General features: G+C 38.9%; 1 protein-coding gene across 5 annotated transcripts in view; it reads right to left on the bottom strand.

Annotated features, from left to right (window-relative positions):
* The window catches only part of LOC308199181 (uncharacterized protein), a 145,367-nt gene that overhangs the window by 82,842 nt on the left and 38,394 nt on the right, over positions 1-24,131 (bottom strand). For 4 of the 5 annotated variants that reach the window (XR_013954433.1, XR_013954434.1, XM_080602965.1 and 1 more), the window contains exons 8-12: positions 16,480-16,638; positions 13,482-13,528; positions 6,925-7,057; positions 5,005-5,149; positions 430-4,654 (exon numbers count right to left, since the gene is read on the bottom strand). Coding sequence is in view for 1 of the 5 variants with exons in the window: in XM_080602967.1 (XP_080459093.1) it covers positions 7,511-7,519; positions 13,482-13,528; positions 16,480-16,638 (215 nt within the window). In the remaining 4 variants the exon portion in view is untranslated. Of the gene's footprint in view, positions 1-429; positions 4,655-5,004; positions 5,150-6,924; positions 7,058-7,083; positions 7,520-13,481; positions 13,529-16,479; positions 16,639-24,131 lie in introns of those variants that run through there. The other variant, XM_080602967.1, reaches the window with a different exon arrangement.

The following is a 24,131-nucleotide window of genomic DNA, read 5'->3' on the forward strand; positions in this document are numbered from 1 at the left end:
CATTACATGGTGTGTATATATATGTTTAACTCAGGGTAGTATATATCTATGGCAAATGTGACAAGGTGGCTGTTTCTGAGCTTATGGGAAACATTGAGGAGACTCTTCAGTCTCCCCAAAAAAGAAAGTCTGAGAAAAAAATTCACTCCTAAGTAAAACTCGTGGCTGATAATTTTTGCCTTTCATTAGTCTGTCCCCTAATGAGAAAGCTCCTTTTCTAGTTCATTGTGCTTCAGTTATCCTATTTTCTAAGTCAAATTCTTTAATTCTTAAAAATGCTATTAGAAAAGATACCATCTCTGGTTATATACTCTTCCTCTATTCCCTTTTGCCACTTAAGCACTTATTGCTGTGGGCCACTCCAGTATGAAACACTCCAGAGGAAACAACTTAGCCCTGAGTCATTTCTCTCACTTCTTTGGGTCATACCAAATTAGAAAGCAAGCAATCTTCTCCCGCAGCTTTCTGGTACCATAAGTGATTAGCTAGGACCCTTAGTTCTTCCGTTATTGATATGTAACTGGAAGTTAAAAGGCATATACATTACAGATGTACTAATTTTATCGATCATGATGAACTTCTTGCTACCAAGTTTACATATCTGCACAGAGGGGAAGAAGAGGAAAGAGTAAATGAGATACATATCTGATTATAGCACAGGAACAGAAAGAGCAAATCCACTTCCTCTGAAACACTTTATATTCTCCAGCACTGGATATCCACTACGTGGGATATGCAGTCTGCAGCAAAGGACTTGACAAGTTCTCTAAGACCAGTTGCCCTTCTGTCCCAGATCTGGATCTGTTTTTCCCTCCCCAGGTCCATTTTCTCTTTTCCTGGACCCTTCTCTACTGTCACAGTCATCAATCCACATTCAGTGCTGTGACCTAGTCACACCTAGTGACTAGTCACACCCAAGACACTCCAAGAGAAGCTCCACAGAACTTCAAACCACAGCATCAGTGCCACAGGCAAGAGAGACCATAACACGGGAGACAAGGTCACTGCCTAAGGTGACATAATCTATAGGGTACCATAATCCTCTCTATTAAGGAGGTCACTGTAGGACTATGAGAAAGTAAAGTAATTTCTCCTATAATATTCCTTTTCTTGAAGTTGAAGGACAGTATCAGAAGCTGCTTACGAAGTCTTCATCGACTCACTCTGAGATTCATTCTTCTCTTCCTCTACTCTCCACTTTGCAGACAGATCATTAATTTTTGAGCAAGGAATGAAAGTGGATAAAGGGGCACCATTTTATCTGGAGCCGCATCCTTATGAAAAAGCATCAGGGATGCCACGTTTAGTGTCTAGAAGACATTAAGGTATATTATCAGCAATGAACAAGGCTCAGATAATTCTACATCTCCACCTTCCCTCAAACTCTTGGTAGCAGCATGCATAATTTGCCCTTAAATAAAGACATTTCTACCCTACTTGAGGTTGCACCATTTGAGTGTTTCACAGCTACTGAGTTCATCTTCCCACTATTACTACTACTACTAGTTGTAGTATTCACATTTTACAAATAAAGAGTAGGCTAGAAAGACCTTCCTGGATGAGTGAATGGCTGTCCATTACTGTCATCATATGATCCCTCTCAAAGAAATGAAGTGGCACCTTAAAGGTGTTAATGCTTTTTGCCCTCACTACCCCAACTAGAGGCTGTTCCAGAGCATTATTGCTCAGATAATTAGACACACTCTTCTCATTCCAAGCCTGCATTTATTCATGGTTTGTCTAAGGCAACAAGGCTTAATGTGACGTGCCCCATTTTTGCAGACAGCAATGCAGCAGAGCCAGAGGCCTAAATCTCAGCCTCCCAAGAAGCAGCAGGTTTCAGACCTTTTTAACATTTGCCCTCATGCAGATTTCCCAGAAAACTATGCACAACATTAAAATGTCAGCACACACTTGATCAGTCAGTGTGTAGCAGTGCAGAGTAGAGAATTTATTTTTTCCAATTTCTTTCTGACTACTACTCTCAAAATAGGCACTGTGGCCCTCTTCTTTTCCCTGCCCATTAAATTATGCACCCTTCACACTGCAGCGCTGAAAAAAAAATTGAAAAAAAAAAATTCCTGCACCTTACAGCTCCTTTCATGGTGACCTCCACACCAGGGTCCTCATTTGGTCCCTATTCCAAATCCAGCAATTACCTCTCTAGCATCTCAGAATTTGGGCTTCTCCTGCTAGAGATCTGCAAGATGCAACATCCACCTTAAAGGATAAGAACGGAATGGACAAGCTTAGATCTTCATGTAGAAGCACGACATGGTATTCCTGAGAGAGGCTGAGGAGCAGGAATGGAGCTTGCTCCTGAAACAAAAATTGGGAGTGGAAAAAAGAAAGGAACTTCTGGAAGAATATTTCCTTTGGGAAAAAATGAAAGCTGTAACACATTTGGAAGTGCCTTTGTCTCCTTTTACTTATGTTAAGGACTCAAGGCAGACTGCAAGAAACACAGGAACAGTCAGGAATAAGATTATGATGATCCTCATTTTGGACGAGCTCCCGTACAGGGAAAAGGCCCTGAGAACTTTCCTGAAGGAGGAGTGAACTCTACATGTTGCCAATGTGGTACCTGAAAAGAAAAACAAAAACAACAACAACAAAAACAACAACAAAAAACAACACCACAATATGCCCTTCACAGTCCGTTAGCAATATTTGTGCTAATTACTAGCAAGACGTGTTTCATCTAAAAGAGCCACTTGGGCAGAAGGGGCACTTGAGGTAATTAAGAATGTATTTACATTTTATAGAGCCATTGATGCCCTTATGCCCAAGGAAACCATATTAAAATTGTGCTCAGGGTATTTTCCCTATCAATAAATATTAAAATGGTTAACTTGTACTTGGTCTGCTAGCTGCCTGTAATGGTTGAGAGCTGTTAGCAAGCAGTAAAAAACAGGCAAAATCGTCCAGTCTATTTCTTTTTTCCAGGTACGTTTCCACTTACTATGTTATAAATTGTCTCATTTTAATGAATGAAAAATAAAATAAAAACATGGCAATGGTCTCAAATTTGTCACAGTAAGGAATAAAAAGAGCTCTTGATTTAAATGTGCTTTTTAATAAAAAATTAGCTTGGAGTATTCTTTCATTCATTCAGTTCTAGAAAATTTCCCTATCCCAAAGCATTCCCAAGTGCAAAATGGAACCAATGTTATGTGTTCATCTGTTTAAGTTCTGCCAGTGCCTCATCTTATTGTTGTCCCAGTGTTGCTGATAGACACAAGCACAGGAACAATAAACAGCGAACTAATCTCATCACAAAATCACCTTAAGAAATGCAGAAAGTAACAGGAATTCATCAACTGAACAGACAGTCTTCCATTGCAACCCCTGTTATTTAGACAAGTGTAGCTAATATACATAATGTAGTCATAAATAATTAAGTAAAATAAATTACAGACCAACAAAGTCCACATTAAACAAGACAGGCCTCTCTGAAAGCCATGCGGGACTTACTACATGAAGATCTGAGTAAAAAATGAAAGAGTATGGCTAGCATGATCTGTCTGTTGCTCTGATTTTTAAAAACACGTCATCATTGTAGAGACTATTTCCTAAGAGATCTGGACCATGTTGGTGCTGAACACGGTCATAAAACAATATGAAAATGAAAAATGAGAAATGAGCATGTAAGTTTTGCATCGTGCTCATGTGGTAACTCTTATTGTCATGACTCACAAACCCAACAGAAAGAAGAAACTCCACCTAGAGCTGTAAATTCTGGTCAGCTCAATTATTTCACATGTTGCAGCCCAATTTGAGTTATTCAGAGCAGAGAAAGGCAGATCCCTGATGTATCCTTTCGTATTGCTGGATAGGGTGAAAATAATAAATTGGTCGTTGGGAAACACTGTATGTTTCCCAGAAAAGGAATAGTATATTTCATATTCTTTTCATAGCTTTTCATAGCTGCCTCTTGATGGCAGTAAATGGTTTACCACAGCTGTCATACCTCAGCAGAGAAGTCCTGCAAGTAAAGCAGAGTCTATTCCCACTCAATCTCATGTCACCCACCAACTTTTCTTCCATGGTGGCAGATGTCCCATGCCCTTCTGGCTTGGAAGCAGCAACAAAAAATTCTACAACCTACCATTTTTTTAAAAAAAGATTATTAGGAGTCTTTTACTGAAAAACATTAGGCCACATTGAGCTAGCTCTACAACTGGGGCAAGTCAATAGTTTAGAAATTATTTCCTTTTCCCCAGATAATTGCACTGGGTTCCAGGAGTGGAAATGTGGCATTTCCAATGCATCAGACAGCCTTTCAGGAGAATCACATCAAGTTTGATGTTGCTGACTGTTTGCTTCTCCTGCAAGCACTTGACATTCTTCAAAAAAAGCCTTTAAATGCTTATGTTTCGAATCCATCTCCCACTTCTATTAAAGAGAAAAGTCAGTAATATCTCCATCTCCCTATCAAGAATGGGATTTGTGATAAATGGAACGGAGGAGCAGGTGACACAGTCCTCTTCATTTTTCTTTAGAAAGATCTGTCTTCCACATCTAGTGGGTTTTTCCTCCCCTCGGACTAGTCTGTTGTAGAGAGTTTGTGGCTTGATCTTCAGAAGTGCAGCTCTTGCTGAAATCAGGACCTCTGAAAATCCAAGCCCCGATGCCTCAGTGCTTTGAAAAGGACCTGCATCCAGACAGGTAGGGAATAATGATTAACAAACTACTTTCTAAACATAGGAACTATCACCCAAAAGTGGAGTCACAGCACCTATGTGAACTGCTGCACAGCTTCTGGCCAGCTTATTTCCTGGCTGGTTCAAGAGAAGAGTGCAATTTGCACAGTGAGCGAACATGGTCCTTTCTGAAGATTTTTCAGTCCAAGTAAATGATCTTGCCCCATTAATGATTGTTTGATGGTAATTCAGGACTGCACTGGGCCAGTAGGTGCAGCCCACGCTGAAAGGCAATATGGAGCCAATTCATCCCCCTAGCAAGACAATGAGGAAACATTTCTGAACACATGTTCAGCATTACCCATTTTGAAGGGATGCAGGAGTTTTCTTCATGTATCCACCAGTCTGCTGGTCAGCAACATTGTATGGATGCAGCAGGAACCTGCCTTCCTCCACTGAAAATCCTGGCACTTTCTGAAGTTCCTCAGGTGCTGCTCACTCAGTGTCTATGGATAGAAAGAAATCCTTTCCATTTTGCACACACATACCATGTTCATGGGAAGTCCTGCACTTGGGGTCACCTGAGGAGTCTTAAGTTTAACTGAAGATTCTCTTTAGTACTCCTAACCCACTGCTAGCAACCAGCATGACTGGGTTAAAGTCCTGCCCAACATCTTACACATCATGACAGTAGATATGGCAAAAGATTAACAAAAGAACAACAGTTACCCTAAAGGTTGGAGACTAAGTATTTGTCAAGGGGTACAAATGAAGTGGGGCTGAAGGTACTAAATGGGATTAGATTGGGAAAGGAGGGCTGAGGAGGCCATTTTTAGTACAGGTATATTTATATAAGAATATTTCTTGGTAGAGTTTCTGAAACTTGTTATTCTATCTAATAATTCATATAATGACATGGGTGAAGAGTCTTACAAAACATGTTTTTGCTAGGTACAGTAAAACTGACAGGCTACCTGCCAGAATGTATTTTTCATTTGTTTTGAGGTTCAAGAAAAGAGCTACCAACCAAAGATTCAAGCCTCACTTGTGTCAAAAGACATTTATGTTACCCTCAAGCATTTCAATTATATGCTCCAGACAGAACTGTAAATTGTAAGATATACATAGGTAAATCAGATAATATGTGGCAAATAATGCATATAGCAGCAACGTTAGCTTGCATATCAGAATCTTAAAAAAGCAGATACAATTAAGAGACCAGGCAAAGAAATAAATATTCCATGAACCTTTCAAAAGGCCAACTATATTGTGTTTATTTTAATATTGCTTAACAGTAACACTTAATAAAGAGAACATCATGATTGTGTGAACTAAATTTTCAGTCATAATGAATGCTACAAACTTAACCTCCCAAGTTTAAATAGGCTACAATGCCTTGGGAGAGATGTTAGAGAAATTATTTGATAAAGGTGATGGTTTTTCACACCTGAAAATAATGTTTTTCTTCCAGGCTCTCTTGATCAACAGTCTGTAGCCACACATTAAAGATATAATCTCAAGATCTTATGGTGTATACTTGTCACTACTTGCATAACTTACTAGAGACAGAGGATCACAGAGATTTTGAACATAATTTCCCACGCTACAGGACATTAAGTAGACTACATTTGAAGAAGGTAAGAAGCAGCCCTTGGCTAACAGAAAGTAAACTTCAACCAATTTCTGTATCACCTATTCAAGAAGTATAGTTTTGTCTGCTACAAGATTTAGGTATAAGCGTCCTGTGTAGAAAAGATACAGGTTTCATTTAAACAATTAATTACACAAACATAGGAGTGGATTTCTGTCGTGGCTTTTCTGATACAAACTAAAAGCATTACATAAATCAGCTGGAGAGTGGCAATTTTGACTATATAAGATTGATCAGACATTCACAGCTAGAATTTTTTGTGTACCTCATACTCATCAATATAGAAGCAGCTGTGATCTGAAAGCTTTTCTAGGGTAAAAGACAACACTAAAAAGCAGGCTGGAAGAAAACAATCACTGTATCAGAGCTATTCCCCAGATCAGTTTTCAGTGCTACAATTTTCTTCTTCATCCATCATGCTTTCTCCAATTGCTATTCATTACAATATTCACCAAATAAGGAAATTAATATAACACTTAAGAGATGCACTCTAAATCATAAAAAAGTGTGTTTACCACTACATACCCTGAGAGAGAATATTAGCAGCTCTATTAAATAAGCTCTCTTGTTACCATGATAAATATGTATTCTGTGACAGATTCAGTGTGAAACCTAATGTATATTACTCACCAACAAACCTAAATCATGCATCATCCATTTGAAAACTGTCAAATTCTTCTAACAGATAGGAAGCATTTTCTCAGTGAATCTGTTGCTTATTATACTCTGCTCATCAGAGGTACTAGTGACATGGCAGCATTTCCTATAATATAAGAAAAAATTTCAGAGTTATAAGCAAAACTTACATAAGGAGGGAGGATTTTTGTTGGCTTCAGTCGTCATTAATGAAGACATTTAAACTGCAGAAAGTCCACAATGTTAGACACCTTTTAATGACTTAACTGTTTTCTTACTATATACATGTATTCTTCTGTTTTAATGAATTTGTATTTGTATGTTTCTTTAGCCCAGAATCCTTTGCTGGTATTGGTTCACTGGCATTAGCCCTACCTGTCATGGCATCTGAGGACTTGTTTTGAACAGACAGAGCTAGTTAGAGATTATTTAGTTTCAGTCTTGGAAAAACTCAAAATACTGAAGTGATGGACAGGAAGATTAATCCAGAACAACAAAATTTCTGTTGCGATTAACCAGAACAGTTCTTCTGGAGATGGTTCTAGCACTTTCTTTTGTTTTCATTTCTTTTAATTTCATATTAAAAATCCTGCATTTAAAAAAAAAAAAAAAAAAGAAAGAAAGAAAGAAAAAAAGAAGAAAGAGCTCTTGAACACTGGAATTCCTAGTTTTGAGGATATCAGAATACTATTTAAAAAATTATTTCCTTTACCCAAGTTGAAAACTCACCCACATTCTTCCTTTTCTGCAGAAGATTTTAATTTTTCTGCCATTTCGCAAAGAAAACGTATGGACAAAAAACTGTCTTTCGTGATTCAGCACAAATCTCAGCATACCATCAAACCCTTTTCCAAAGAGGCTGGGTTCTTAAAGGAAGGAAAATTGATTCTCCTACCTGCTCCCCTAATAGCATGGGTGGTATATTTGCCTTAAAATCTGGATCTGTTTCATAAGGTCACATAAGTGCTTTGATTGCTCGTTCACTGTAGGCACAGAAGGAAAGAACTGCCTGAAGCCGACCTGGAGTATAGGCCCGATAAGCCCATGGCTTTCCTTTACTGCTGAACACCTGTTCCTGAACAACATGCAGTTCTCTTGGCCATATTGCAACTTGGAATACAAGTAATACCTGGGAGAGTAAATTATGGAGCATTATTTTGCTACCTGCCACACATGTTCTACAATCTAGTCTTTGCTTCCTACAGTCTCCACTGTAGGAGACAATCTACACCCCCTCCAGTAACCAGAGTGGTACAAAACTGACTGTCTCTCTGCTCTAGCAGCAGGGTGGAAGAAGGACTGAAAATGGATGGCACATCTCCAAGTTAGGGATCCCCCTCCTTCCTTTCACTGAATTGTTGGAGCAGCACTGCTCTGTGCAGGGAGGGTCTGTGGACCTTTGCAGAGGTGTATATGAGGGAGAATGTTGAGTTCGGTAGTGCCTCTGTTCCCAGACAGCAGATGAGAGGCAGATGTGTTCCTTCCCCAAATGACTAGCATCAAGAAGAAGCTCCTTGGCATGCACAAAGGGAGGGACCTGACTCTTGAGAGACTCCTAGTGAATTTGTAATGAGAAAATAATGTCAGAGATTACAGTGCTGTGCTTTTAAACTCAGCCTCCAGTACTTCGTCTCCCAGTGCCTGTATGTTTCAGAGCCAGCCACACTCCTGTCCAATAAACGTTAATAGTCCCTGCCCAAGAAACTCAATGCAAGAGATGCTTCTGATTTATTTGTAGATTTAGATAATCAAGACATCATATTTCCTGCTATAAATGATATAGTTCTTTTGGTCATTTTTTGTTCTTCAAGTGAAAGAAATAATGAGCTTAAGAGGAAATTCTATGCCTAGTCCTGAGGGCTTGACTCCAGCAGAGCTCCCACTGTCCTCAATGACTAGAAGGTTGCTGTGCATGCAAGACCTTCGGGATCGGGATCAGTACACTTAAGAACATGCAAATCTGGTACAACATGCCAGCTGATCACAAAAGCCAGACCAGTTCTGTTTTCATCACTAAGGAATAGGAGCTGCCCTATTTTAGTGCTTGTTATACCAGCTATTTTTAGATGCCAGTTTCTGGATGTCTCTGAAATATATGATTTCCAAGCAGTGTGAAATACCTCCTTAAAATTCCTTAAGTTGGTGACGCACACCCTCCAGGCACCTTTGAAAATGTTTGGGAGAAATTTGCCTCAATTGAAGTCAGTAAGAGTCTTACTACTGAGTTCAATAGTGCTGTATCTTGCAGCATTCTACTGAATTCACTCATTCTGAGTTCACTCGTTGGCCGGCTTATTTAAAAAGTGTGGAAGGAAAAAGGATGCCTGAAAATAATTTTTCCACCAAAAAGATGATTATTGACTTATCTTCTATTCTAGAGTGTGCAAAAGTGTCACGACTCAGTAAAAGGTGTGAGTTCATATATCGTTCTTCATATTTATATACACACAACACAACAGAGCACATTTCTAATTCCAACTTTCTCTATTACTCTAAGTATTCTATGTCATTGAAGGAAAAGGATTAAAACGATAAAAAAGTCTCTGTATTGGAAGGTACTTGTAATATTCTACCTTAACAGTGCAATTCACTACACCTTATAAAGGTAGCACCACTGTGTCTAGGTTAAGATTACTACTAAACAAAGAACTGTACACATTCTTTATATTTTCTTTTAGCTTCATTGAACATTTCTGTAAGACTCATTTTAATACATCAAAAAATAGTAGTTCTGTATAAATATATTGTTAATGCACCAAATGCACTAATTATAAAATGATTAAACTACACAATATTTTGTAGGATTGTAGTCAGTCAAGCCCTGAAATGCTGACAATAAGAGAATTAGCGACAGATAACAAAACCAAAAGTCTTTTTGACTCTGTCACACAAGATAATTGGTAAGTGCTATGCTTTCATGGTTGTAGAGGAAATAATATGAGGGGGAAAAAAAACCACAACAGGTACAGGGTCAGTAATAGCAACCTCATAGAAATACTGTAACACTGCTGGTATTAATAATTAAATGTACAAGAAATCTCAATAAATACTAAGTTATTTGCTAGAGAAGTCTATGCGAAATGGCTTTTTGTGTGCGTGCAGATGAACTGATTTATATCACAGAAACAGAGAATCTGTTTTAGTCAATCTTGCTTTTTTCTCCTCAGAGCTGTAGAATTATAAAGTGCAAATCTGCTTAAGTTGGGCTTTTTTACATTTACGAAGGGCTACACTTGATTTAGCAATACTATTTTTATTTGTAATGACATAGACACATTTATTATACATTCTGTTAATCTTCAGACCTGCATTTTGGCAGGATTAGGAATATGTAGACTTTAGGCTGCACGTTAAGACTGAAGCACTTTCAATACATTTGGTTTTTTTGCAAGCTAAGACTTAGTATTTGAAACAATCATTTTGTTTCCTGCTCTCTGAACAATGAACTGCAGTAATCCTTCTGATGGTAATCACATTATTTTCTGTTTAAATTATATTGTGTTTGTACATTTATGGTGTCACTTAAAACAAAATCCAGCAGGTTTTCTTTTTAGGTATCTTTAAGAAGAACAGAAGTGAATATTTTAAGAAAATGACACAAACTGAGTTTTCTAAAAGGTACATACTTCCCAGTATGTATTTTATAAATATTTAAATGAAAGATGATCAGAAATGTATAAACAATTGTGGTAATGCTTTAGGAAGTGTATCTGTGTTCTACAGCTCAGTAGTAGATTTCCATACTGAAAGGATTAATGGACTTACAATTGGCAAATACATGAACTGTTTTTTTTCCTTTTTCTTATCCAGCAAGTTGCATCATCATTTTTGATACATACTAATTGATTATGATATTCACATCTAGAGATGGTATGTAATGGAAATTGACAAAATGATTTCATTAAAATATTAATGCAGAAATTCACAACATTGGAAATGTACAACAATTTCTTTTTAATTATAATAATGAGAAACTTGTTTTTCATTTGCATGAGAATGGCAATTTAGTGTGGCAAGAGAGAGCTCCAACTGCATCCCTGCAGTTTATTGCCTTAGGTTTGCAAACTGCTTTAACAGCCATCAGCCAAGAAATGTACATGTCATCTGCAAATCACAAATCACAGATCTTGACTCGAGTGATTGCACAGGGAGAAGTGCTGAAGGGTTCATAGTGGCCAGAACAAGACTTAAAAGTGATGCGAAATAGGGAGCAAAAAGGGCTGCAATTGCCTTGGAGCCTAAAATAGACTGAGCTTCAATGCCATGGAAAAAATCACCAGCTTCTCCATCATTTCTTTAAAGGTCAGAATTTTTGTAGGTGGATTGGGAGCACAGTGGATTGCAGATGCGTTTAACAGCAGGGTATTTTCCGCTGCCATGACCAGTTAAGGAAGATTTTCAAAAACACATCTGCTGGTAAACAGTTTGGCCCTACTCTGGGTCATCTGCCTTATCTGTGCTCATTGCTGCATGAATTCTTACCTGGATAAAGTCCCAAACCTCACATCAGTCAAAGTTAGGCTTTCAGTACAGTCCATTACATTTTTTAGAGAGGTACCTCCGTGGCTTTCAGTTGGTTTTATGATGTGGGTCTGCTTCTTCACAAATGTATGAAGCACACTGGCAGCAGAGAGACAAAGCTTGCTGCTTCCCACTTCCTGTTCATGTATTGCCCATCAGAGGGCAGAGCACAACATAAAAGAATAAATGAAGGGAAAATAGATGACTTAAAGAATAACAAGGACTCTGGGAGAGGACTTCTCAGTGCTGCAAAAGAAGGATGGTTTCTGATGCCATTTCATATAATTTCAGACCACTAATATTATGCAGAAAATGATTTAAGAGGAATTCAAACACAAATTGCCTACAAACTAATCTAGAAGGCAGTAAACCCATTTTCTTTTTCCATCACTTTCACTCTAAAGGTGATTAAATGTCCCAATCTCTTCCTCCACTCTGCTATCATAGAACCTGAAGTTCTATCTGGAACTGGAAAGGTTAAAAAATAATCCTCCATATTAAATGGGAGAAGCAAAAAGCAATTAAATAGAAAAAGGCCTTTGCAGGTTGGGCTTTCTGATGGGGAGTGTTTCTACACTTTACACATAACTGTATGTTACTTAAATATCTCTAAGTAATTTAACTTTTCTAAATGTTTATTAGTCCATGGTGAGCACACTGGATCCTCTTCTGGGATCAAGATATGAATTTATGAGAAGTGTAAAGTATTTAGATAGTTTCAAACGCATTTCAGAGCACTTGCAACATCTGGGGAATGATTTCTACTTGGCTATTCTACTGTTTACTTAAGAGAGAAATGCAGGCAGTTTAACCAGCTGAGATTCTTTGTACCTGTAGTAGTTGAACCTGTTTGGCTTATGGTTATTACAAACAGGGTGTTATATCCTTTGGAGTTCCTTTCCTCCCACCTCAACCTCTGCCACTCAAATTACAGCATACAGAAATTAGCTTTTTAACGTCTGTGAGTGAAAAAGAGAAAATCCCCACTAAAAGCAAGTGCCATGGGAAAAACTGAGAATTCTTCCCAACATATTCTCCTGTGAACCAGGACACTGGGAGAGCCTCAGAAAGCAAAATTAACTTAGGCAGTGAAAAGTGCTCTTCATGAAATGTTCTGCTTTGGTTTTGAAAAGACTTGTAGCTGTGGTAGCCTACCCCTATGCAATTGCTACATCTAACTCACATGGGTTGCAATTACGTCTTCCAAAATAGCTCTTACAGTGCATCCGAAAGATTTGTCTGCACATTTATTATTTGAAGGTTTTGCTGTTCACACCTTGGACTTGAATTTGCAGTTTAAAAAGAACAATGCCATATTTTTGTTCAGTTTTTATCTCACCTTGCGTTCACCTCCTGTGGCAACTATTTCTACTACAGCCCATCACAAGGTGGCTTATAACACCAGTCAAAGCCAATGGATACTTCAGAGGACCGAACACTAGTTTTTAACACAACTGAAAGTCACTGGAGAAAAAGCAGAGGAAAATGAGAAGAGGAAAAAAAACCAGAATCCACAGACTGTGGTACTTCAGCAGTTAATGGGAAACCTTATTCCAACAAACTGAAGCCATCATCTCTCTGATATGTACCTGTTTTGTGGTTCAACCAGGCTTTCGAAGCTCTTTGCCAGTTTTAAGAGTCCTGCATTTTAACAGATGCTGCTGCTACATTGAGGAAGAGCTGTGGCTGTACATTATTATATTCCCTCCTTCTGTTTTCATTTACTGAACCTAGAGAGACTTTTTTCCCTTTTTTTCCACTGATTTTTTCAGTCTTGTTAAGAGAAAAATACAAAGTTATATTGCTTCCATTTTTAATGGTACAACTACTTGTGATTATCATAAGCCCATGAGCCAAGGACAACTCTCCCACCCAGATCTTACTAAAGCAAACTTGTTCTGCTTTATCTGGCTACATTCACCTACTCTTCCCCACTGAGCTGTCATGAGTCCTGAGGGGAGCACACAGGATGTTCAGTGAGGAGGAAAAAGAGCTGATGTTCTCTTGCAGAGGCAGTTTTCCCCACATACCTTGGTTGTGCTGCAGGCTCCTCTGCAGCACAGAAAGGTCTCTGCACCTGTATGGGGAAAAAGGAACAGAGGAAAGAGAGTTGGAAGAGCTGTAAATATTGGAAGAAAGGATTAAAGAAAAAGAAATTCAATAGACACATGGTAAGAAATTGAGGTAGGGATAATTGCATCCCGAGAATCTAATGGGTCTGATGAGCTTCTGTGCCACAGAAGGGAGGGAGGGAACACCATGGCACCAACTCATAGCTGATGACAGACCATAGGGTGGTCATTGTGAAGATTTAATAAATCTTTCACACTTCATAATATTTGCACACGTATTTTCTGACTCAGTCAAATGACTTTCTAATGATAGTGTGAAATCAGTCTCTGCAATCCAACTTTGCCATCACATCTGAAACTTTTCTTTGCTTCTCACTCTCTTTCTCAACCTCTTCCTGGCCCAGCCAGCCAATTCCCCCTCAACATGATCATTTGTTACCACGGGAAGGCAGTTCATTTCACAATGTCTTGTTCCTGGTTTAAACTAGAGAGGGCAACCTATAAGAAGGCCTGCAATTACTAACAAAATGAATGGATGAAATACCTGTTTGCGGCTCTTTTCTTCTTTCCCTTCCAACAGTTATCTAAGGCAGCTACTGAGACCTAACTACTAAGGATCCATGCAAATATCTGCTGTGCTTGTCTGATCAATGATTCAATAGGCAAAGAGGGGTCTTTTTTTCTATGCTCATCTTTGATTTCTGCACAGAACTATGCTAAGCTTGTGTTTCTCAGATGAAAGCAAGTGATACAGTTTATGCTAAAATGACAAAACAATTTGAAAGCGAATGTGTATAATGGAGAGAAGAACTTAAGCACATGGTTGACATTATTACGTTTATTTCTCAGTGAGACCTGTCTTTTCATGACACTAATCAAAAAACTGGGTCACCTCACAATGGTAATTTCCTAGGAATCTTGAAATTCATGAGTCAGTTTGATCCCTTTTTAGCTGAACATTCACTAAGCACAGTGAGACTGGTGGAACTCAGCTAGCTCATCAGACTTGTCATCGACTATATGTGAAGAGTTTATATCCTTAATGGGATCAAAGGTTTTATCAGTGATCCTTCATAAATGTAAACAGGTGAAATATTTTTCTATCAGCATTGATTCCACACCTGACATTTCTTCTGTTGATCAGCTATTGGTTACTGTCCGTTATAAAATCAGACAAGGAAGGTTTATTACTTAACAACAAAGAGCCATGCCAAAGAACATCCCCCCATGTTTAAATCCATCTTGCAACAACTGAATATTAATAACATCATTTGCCATTGCCAAGGGCAGATATAAAGTAATGCTAGGCTGGACATTATGAGGAACTTCTCAAAATATTGTGCAGCGTTTTAAAATGCAGATCTCCCATTAAAGTCAAATAGAAGTCAGCCAGCTAAAATATTAGTCATTCTTCAGAAATGTGGAACTAGAAGGGTCTCCAAAGAAGAATCTGTAAAATTAAAGCATCAGCAGAGAGTGCCATGCACTTAGCCTTTGTTGTCAACACAAAATTATGCTCTTTAGTGTCTTGAGTTAACTCTGAATATTCCCCTGCCGATCCATGAAATTGAGAACATTGTTGGGAATACCACACATTAAACATGCTACAGCCATCAGTAAATTAAGGCTCATTATATTCTTCAGCTGTAGAATATGACCCTTGTTTGGCATAAAAAAGAAGTATGTGATGAAAGTGACTTACCTTTTGGTATAACAAAGTTATAGCAATGCAGAAAAATAATCCTATTTCAGCAAATTACTTTTATTGGGGAAAAAGCTACAAAAAGAAATAGTTCTAGAAATAAATTATACCATTATAGAATGCAGTTAAATTATATTAAAAGGAAAAAAATGTTTCAAATCCTAGAAAAAAAAAGATGAGAAATATTTTCTATTGTCAAACAAAATTTCATTCTACCTCAAGTGAAGGGGATTTTAGAAAATTCTGATCCACCAAAGATAAAAAATAAATTGCTCTGAATTGCAAAAATTACCTGCTGCAAGAGTGATCAAGCCTGGAAATATGGCAAACAATATAAAGTTAAAAAGAAGAAAGAACATTTTTACCTAGATAGGATCAGATCAGTTTCTTCAGGCAGAGCATGAGTAACTTCAAGTCAGGTTCATGCAAGTCACTCATAACCACAAAGGTAGAAGTGAGCCTCTGGGCTTAATGTGCAAGAGTTGATCCCTTGTTCCTAAATCAGCATCAGTACTGACAGCTGGATCACCAGGAGTATGTCTATCCAGCATGGTACAGGCTGTACAGCGATACTGAAAAAGCACTGACCCAGTACTGGTAGGGTACTGGGTGCAGGGTAAGTCTATCAGCTGATGAAGGGGTGCAGCTTTATTAGGTCAGGCAGAGCAAGAGCCATTCAGAGACACTGGACATGAAGCAGGAGTCATTCAGAGGTGCTGATGGTTCTCTGCACAGAAGAACCTCTTGCTGTGCAAAGCTTTAGGGCAGAAATTACCAGTAATCGTTTGTGTTCTAGTTTCCAACTCCTGCAAAAGAACATCACATGCTTAACATACCCAAAATCTGCATTTTGCTCTGCTCTGTTTCTTTTTTCATAAATTAATTTCCAACAAAATCTTCACCCATGTTAATTTTGAAGTGCCCCAAACCTGCCTGATCTTGGACACTAGATAGACCTCTTGGCAACTGCTAGCATGGTAGGAATGAGTCAATGAATTGTGGTAAATGTTAGACAACAGTGAGATAGAAAGATGTATTGAAATCAGTGAGATGATGTACAGAAGAAAAAAATAAAACATGAAATAAAATGAGACTGAGGTCAACATATGATTAGAGATCAGATTACCATTAATGTTAAGTTTGAATTCAGGTGAAATTAACACTCATCTCACAGAGCCAATGTAAAGAAAGTAGCTCTCCCCCGGATCTCCAGCTGAGATCCTCTGCTGATGGCCTGGCTATGCAAACACTTACCGCATGTACTGATGACTAATGCAGATAATATCTCTGACACAGGGAGTGTTTCTCCATTTGATGAATAAACATGGCCTAGTGCGGGAGTAGATCTCAGTACTGCAAGCTCCTCAGAGTAGACTCTGCATTCTTTCCAAGACACTTCGCATCCCAATGGTTCTATACATTAAGAAGAATAAATAAAGTTTCCACATTAACAAGTACTCTTTTTATTCAATGCTTTGAAACTAAAAGTCATAACTCAAAAAGCCTAAATGAACATTGTTTTCCTCAATTTTGCCTTACAGGACTGGCAGCAATAAGATTGCCTTGCAATGCTTGAACTGCACAACTGTGGCATATGATGACCTGTTTCAGTGAAAATATTTTATCCTTTGTTACAGGACGGCAAATTTTAGTCGCAACTTCAGGCACATTTTCAAAATAGCAGAATTTAATACAGAGTTTCAATGCAGATTCCTTACACTGAGCAGTTATTGGATATAAAAAACAGTCCTGTTTTCTCCCCCTCCCACTAAATAGCCTGACTTCTGAGCTAGTCACACTTCTTTGCTTACTTTCCTTCTGATTCCATGTCTCATGCAACACTGCATGCTCATCTTCAAGAAGGTTGGACACTGCCACCTCCCTTGACCGCTATAGAAGTGAACACCACCTTTACTCCCTTCCCAGAGATATCTTCTGAAGAGGCCTGCTTTTCAGGAAAAAGGTGACTAGCTAGTCACCTGCTCCAGGCTCTGTATATAAAGTATACGTAAGTCAGATCATTAAAATGCTTCAGCCCATTTCTCCATGAGGTCCGTTTGCCTGCCATATTTTAATGGCGTTTCCATATTCTGATTGTAAAAGTCTTAAGGAATAAGGAATTATTTTATTATGCTCAAAAGTGGCTATGGTTTTAATGAAGTCATTGGTCATATGCACAGCCTAGTTCTGGTGTCTACTTTTCAAGACAGACCTTGGAAAGCTAGACAGGTTGAAGAAGGAAAAGGTAGTTTACATTTACATGCTTTTAGATCATCCTGTATTTATGCTGTGATACTTAAGAAATACACCAGATGCTAGTTATAATCCAGAAAAAAAATATGCATTTGAAATACAGCTCTTTAATTTGATGGGGGAAAGTGTAACAAAATCTAACATCTAGAAAAAGCTAGGTGAATTGTGGTTTGAAAGAAGATGCATATTTTAAACAGTGAAGTATTAGCTTACCATGGTGTGTTTAGATGTCTTTGTCACTGAGCCTTTTGTTTTGTTTTGTCTTGTCAAAACTGGATCCTTTTTCAAAATCTGTGCTGACAGAGGGGTAGCCCAGCAGAATTAGGACAACATATCCAACTCAGAGTTTGTTTTCTGGGAATCACTTTATTTATGCACTTGTGCTATGCATGGGAAACCAGGTTTTCTGTGTCCACTGCCCATTCAGACTGCAACCGATCTGTGCACAGATTAACTGCAAAGACTGTATTGCTTGGGAAGAGCCAGATCATGGTTTTACCCTTTGTGACCAGACTGGCTGGCCATCACAGTTCTGTCTTACGGTAAGGCAGTCTCTCAGGTATAGGGAGTCATGGCACTGCTAGGCACCAAGAAAACTTGTAGATGCTTGTGAGCAAAAGGTCTCAGTACAAGATGAGCGTTACACTACCTTTTCACCTCATAGAGGTGTTTGAAAATAAATCAGTGTTTGCATTTACTCAGACACTAAGTTATTTGAGAATTAGTTTTCCTCATTCAAGTTATTTAATGAGACACAATAAATTAGAGAATCCAAGAAAGACAGCCAAAATCCCATCTTGAATGATAAAAGGATTGAAGTTTTATCTGAAGAAGATTATGTTTGACCTTATGACAAATGTGCTCTTACTCATCCTTTTTCCAGCCTTACCCTTTCCATTACATTATCATTCTTTCAAACAAGCACCAGGCTGTCTTTATGTCAGTCAGGAATGATGTAGGACACCCATGTTTATGCAGCTAATGAATACCAAAATCATCCAGCACTAGCAGCTACATATCTACCATGCTCCACATCAGAAGAGCTAATGGTTTTAGCACCACTACTCTGGGTGACAGTAAACATAACATTTTAAATCTCATAAACCTTATACGACATAGACAACTCCCAAAGAGCTGTAGGGGTGCTTATGGGAACGTAGTGACACACAACACATGCCAGAGAACTGGAATGCCGTGGATGGTCCACTCATATGTACAAGAGGCCAAACTCCTGTAATTTACATTGTCTAGAATGCTGGTGGCTTGAAGGAGAACATGAACAGCACTAAGATATCGAACACCTTGTGCTCCAGGACACCCCCATGACACAGCCTCACCAGAACAATTTAACTCCAGCTCCAAGACTCAAGTTAAGAACTGCAAGTTTTTTGTACACAGACATCCAGGAAAAAAAAAAAAAAGAAACAAGCAAACACTCCCAGCTGAATGAGACAGTGAAATTCTAGTAGCATGCAGGGGCAGGTACTTTGTCCATTATTAAAACATGGACATATGCAAATCTTTCTTATAACTGATAGTGCTTTGAAAGTAGGAGTTCAAAGTCAGCATCATCTCTTGCAATGGCCAACATATGCCTGTGCATATGCAGCTAATGGCAAAGAAGCATTACAGACTGCTGCCTGACAATGGGACTGAAAGTCTATGAAATTTGCAATGCTCTAGGGAGTTCACAGACAAGCTCTGCTTCATACATGCCCCTGCACTGTCTGGAGAAATGCTAGATCTAAAGCATCAGTTCCCCCAAGTGGTAAAGCTGCACTGGGGCATTGAGAGAAAAGCAGTGTAAGGCTGCATGCAATTATTTAGCTCACATACAAACTCGAGCTGATTCCAGCACAGGGGAGAAATGAGGGAAAGACTGATATGGGCTGGAGAAGAAGTGCAGAAACTTCATAATATGTAATAATGACACTTGTAACCCTTGACACTGTGAAGGGAGTGGGACAGGAGTTGTATATAGAATACGACAAGTGATTATAGAATCATAGAATATTCCGAGTTGGAAGGGACCCATAAGGATCATCAAGTCCAACTCCTGGCACCGCACAGGTCTACCCAAAAGTTTAGACCATGTGACTAAGTGCACAGTCCAATCTCTTCTTAAATTCAGACAGGCTTGGTGCAGTGACTCCTTCCCTGGGGAGCCTGTTCCAGTGTGCGACCACCCTCTCGGCAAAGAACCTCTTCCTGATGTCTAGCCTAAACTTCCCCTGCCTCAGCTTAACACCGTTCCCGCAGGTCCTATCACTGGTGATTACGGAGAATAGGTCACCTGCGTCTCCACTCCCCCTCACGAGGAAGTTGTAGACTGCGATGAGGTCCCCCCTCAGCCTCCTCTTCTCCAGGCTGAACAGGCCAAGTGACCTCAGCCGCTCCTCATATGTCTTCCCCTCTAGGCCCTTCACCATCTTCATCGCCCTCCTCTGGACGCTCTCGAACAGTTTAATGTCCTTTCTGCACTGTGGTACCCAGAACTGCACACAGTACTTGAGCTGAGGCCGCACCAGAGCAGAGTAGAGTGGGACAATCACTTCCCTCGACTGACTAGCAATGCCATGCTTGCTGCATCCCAGGACACGGTTGGCCCTCCTGGCTGCCAGGGCACACTGCTGGCTCATATTCAACTTGCTGTCAACCACAACCCCCAGACCCCTCTCTGCGGGGCTGCTCTCCAGTATCTCGTCGCCCAGTCTGTATGTATAGGAAGGGTTGCCCCGTCCCAGGTGCAGGACCCAGCACTTGCTTTTGTTAAACTTCACGTGGTTGGTGATCGCCCAGCTCTCCAATCTGTCCAGATCTCTCTGCAAGGCCTTTTCACACTCATTATGAGCTGCCCTGCTAAGGCTGCTGCAAGTGAAAGAAGGTGCACCTCTCAGTAAGGTGATACTGAAACACCTGGGTTTTCTAGCAGGTATTTATGCCTTGTGTACTAGGTATTTTCTATCTTAAATTCATTTAAATATAAAATTTGTGTCCAAAACACATGCTAGCTTAGGGAAAATGTTAGGGAAAAGAACTTTTGCTACTACAATTTTCTCTCTCTCTCATCTTGGTTTCTCCTATATTTTATTTTGGAAATATCCAGTGAAATCAGGAGATACACGTGCATATCAGCAAAAGGTTGTGTCAAAGGCCAAAAAAAAAAAAAAAGAAAAAAAAGATGAATTGCCTAGTTATGTACATTTGAAGACTGCTAGATGAGGGAAAAGGTAAGACAAATGGTGTCCTGATGAAAGGAAAGAGAGAGAGCACACATAACATTCAGCAAACTGTGACAGTAATTTCATTAGAGCACTGAAAAAAAAAAACCCTAAAAACATCAGTAGACTGTTCAACCTACTCTATCAATTTCTTGTCAGCATCGACCTCAATAAATTCTTGAAACTCCACATGACTGTTTCTTCTGTGAAGTACAGTCCTCATCTCCTGACCCTTTCTTTAATGCACCTACTTTTGAAGTATATAAAAAAGTACAAAAATGTGCTCTCAAAAAGGCAAAATAAACACAATGCCAAATTGAACACTGGAGACTTGATTGCTACTGAGCTTACTACAAGTAAAGAATGTGATTTACCAGGAAGTCAATAACTTCTGAAATGAACTCCCAAAGAAAACTAAGGGGGAAAAAAAGGCACCACCATAGCCAAAAGTATATGCAAATAAACATCTTTATATTGCCATAGGATTCCAGTTCAGATAAACATTGGACTGAAAGCAAAATAGTCTTATCCATAGCTCGCTGCTTTGAAAATCAAGCTGCAAAAATGTTTGCTTTCCATCTTTCTTTCTTGTTTTTCAATTTTTCTTTGATTGAGCTGGACAAAAAATCTTGCCAGACAGGGCTTCTCCACCTCCTCCTCTCCTCCTGCCCCCTTCCCCGACCCCCACCCCCCTTTTTTTGTTTGTACTTTCTCTTTCCCATCTCAGTTGAAACCACAAGGTGTGGATATTTAAAAAATACATACATAAATAAAAACCATTAACATCTCTTAACTTCAGAACTAAACCCTGGTTAATCCAACCAGTAACTGGATTTGGTTTACATTTTGAACATAAACCCAAAGTTTATGTGGCACGTTATTTGGCATAACATGAAAACTTTCCATGACTAGTTTACTCCAGAAGACCAAACAAAATGAATGAATCACACAAACAAACATGCCCACAAACTTGGTACTGCTTAAGCAGCTAAGAAGTAACCACGACTTGCTCTTTTGTCACTGGATGCAGTTTTGTCCTCATAATAATACTGACTTTTTTTGTGAATTCATTTGTGTGCTATAGTGATGGAGAATCTCCCCAAATACTATAGAAACACAAAAGTAAGGTTTTTTAATTATTTTACCACACTGTCCAACAGGAAACATCTCTGCAAGGAACAGACAGACATATGACACAAATGTGTGACCCCCAGATTTTTCTATGCAGCTCACTTCCGATAACTTAGTCACTGCTATATTATGCAAGATAAAACTCACAGTTTCAGATGGGGTGTACCAGATCTGTGGATTTTGGCTGCCACTTGTGCAACACACAGTATAGATAGGCACACAAGAAGCACTTGAGATGGCATAGAGATGTTTAGAAGGCAGCTGTCAGATTTTGCATGTGCATAGCATGTCAGGAAAAACTAGGTTGGTGTCAGTCAAATTATCTTGTCCATCAGTCTTTTAGGAAATACACTGAGAAGCCTAAAACAAGATGTTGAAAGAGATAGTGTTATTTCTTCTGTGAAATGAGGGGATGTTTTATGTAGCAAATCTGACAATGAATTTGCAACATGAAAAAATCTTACTACATCTTAGCTACCCTACTTGATCCAAGGTTTTAGAATAACCTGAGAGTGTCCATCAGTAAGAAAACAATATAAGAAGACCTGATAAAAACTCAAAAGTTCTATCATGTGAAGTCAAATGAAAGCAGCCAGAAGGATCAACACATCAAGTTACCATTTCTTTCTTCTATCACCTGCTGCAGCTCTTCCTCTAACCTGTTTGCTCTAACCTGGTGAGTGAAAAAAAATTGTTTACTCTCAGCGCATTTTCCGAAATTGACAGGTCCAGTTGTGTCCATTGCTTCTCCACATGTAGAAACCAACTAAGTAAAATAGCACCAGAAAAATAACTTCCTTCCCTTGGATGTAGTAAGGAGGAGGTAGGAATGGGTATTTAATCCTCTCAGCAGCAAGCAACTTGCTCATGCACCTAACTCCTACTTCTCTACATTGAGCATGTTCCTAACAAAGACATTCAGCCAAGATATCTATGTTTAAAATACGTATTATCCCTCTGCTCTAAGTTCATCCTTGAAATAAGAATGATCTCCCTTCAATTTCATTGGTAGTAACATTTTAAATCTTTTCCTCCTAGTGCCAGCCGGCATCATTCTTGCAGTGCAGGTACAAATTATGCTTACAGACAACGAGAGACCATAAATATGGAAAACAGAGAATGATTAACAGTTTTGACAGATAAAATTGGAGGACTTCCACACAGGAGATGCTGAAGCTGCTGTAGATATTGATATAACTTGTGACACTTAGAATAATGACAAGTGCAATGTCATTCCAAGACATTCTGCTATTGTTTAAAAGTCCTATTTTGCTAGCATGCCAGATAACAGAATAAGATGTTGACCACAACAAACATATTTCTCAGTAGTTCTACTGAGCTCCTATACCACCAGGAACAATTTCTCCATTTGCCACTTGAAAAAGTCAGTTACAGTTAGCAGACTCATGCCTATAGATGAACAAGGAAGGAATTCACCTAATAGTGTAGGGAGAGTTTAAGAAGCCCAAGCTGTAAGGACTCCCTCTTGGTATGCATCCATACATAACATACCTTCCTTTTATTTCAAGTGTATTTCACTACAAGAGGAAGGAATTACCAACATTTGGGCCACCCCTCATTTCACCAGAAGTCTCCAGAGCTATTTCAATCACTTTTACTAATATTTCCTGCCACCACATAAACAAATCCTCTGCTTAAAAAGCTAGCTTCGTGCTTATCCATATATAAAACATTTTAGTTAAACTGCATTGTTGTGCATTTTCTCTTGGGTTGGAGAAAGTAGAAAACTGTTTGTCATCATATACTGACTATATTGTTCCAAAAAGCATTTTCATATGACAACACAGGACAGTCGTTGTAGTGGTACATCTGTACCTCATCTACCACCACAAGTGAAACAGTAATAAATACTGAGCAAAGAATGTTCATTTGTTTTCAGACCCACAAATAAAAAATAGCCTTTTTTTTAATTTTTTATATTACTACAGATCCCTGGACTCGTCACGAGTTTGTTTACAAACTTTCATGACTGTACTGTCCTTGTACATCTCACACCCTGAACTTTGATTGTGACATGAACAAATCTTCTTCTTGTTGGGTCTAGCACCTACCTATTCACATCAAGTCTCACTTGCAATTACCAGAGCAACTTTCAGAGCAAGGTCGTAAGACAAGCTCTCAGGAATCACTGCTGGCAGTAAGCATGAAAGATGTAGGACCTTACTGGTGTGATTTAATGACTAGGATTCAGATATATTCTCATAGGATATTGGGAGGCTCTATGACCACAGTTACTTCATGAAGAATACAGCTGAGGATAACAAATTTTTTCAAATAAAA

This window comes from Anser brachyrhynchus, assembly GCF_964034855.1.
Source record: "Anser brachyrhynchus genome assembly, chromosome: 8".
In the NCBI taxonomy this organism is placed as follows: Eukaryota; Metazoa; Chordata; class Aves; order Anseriformes; family Anatidae; genus Anser; species Anser brachyrhynchus.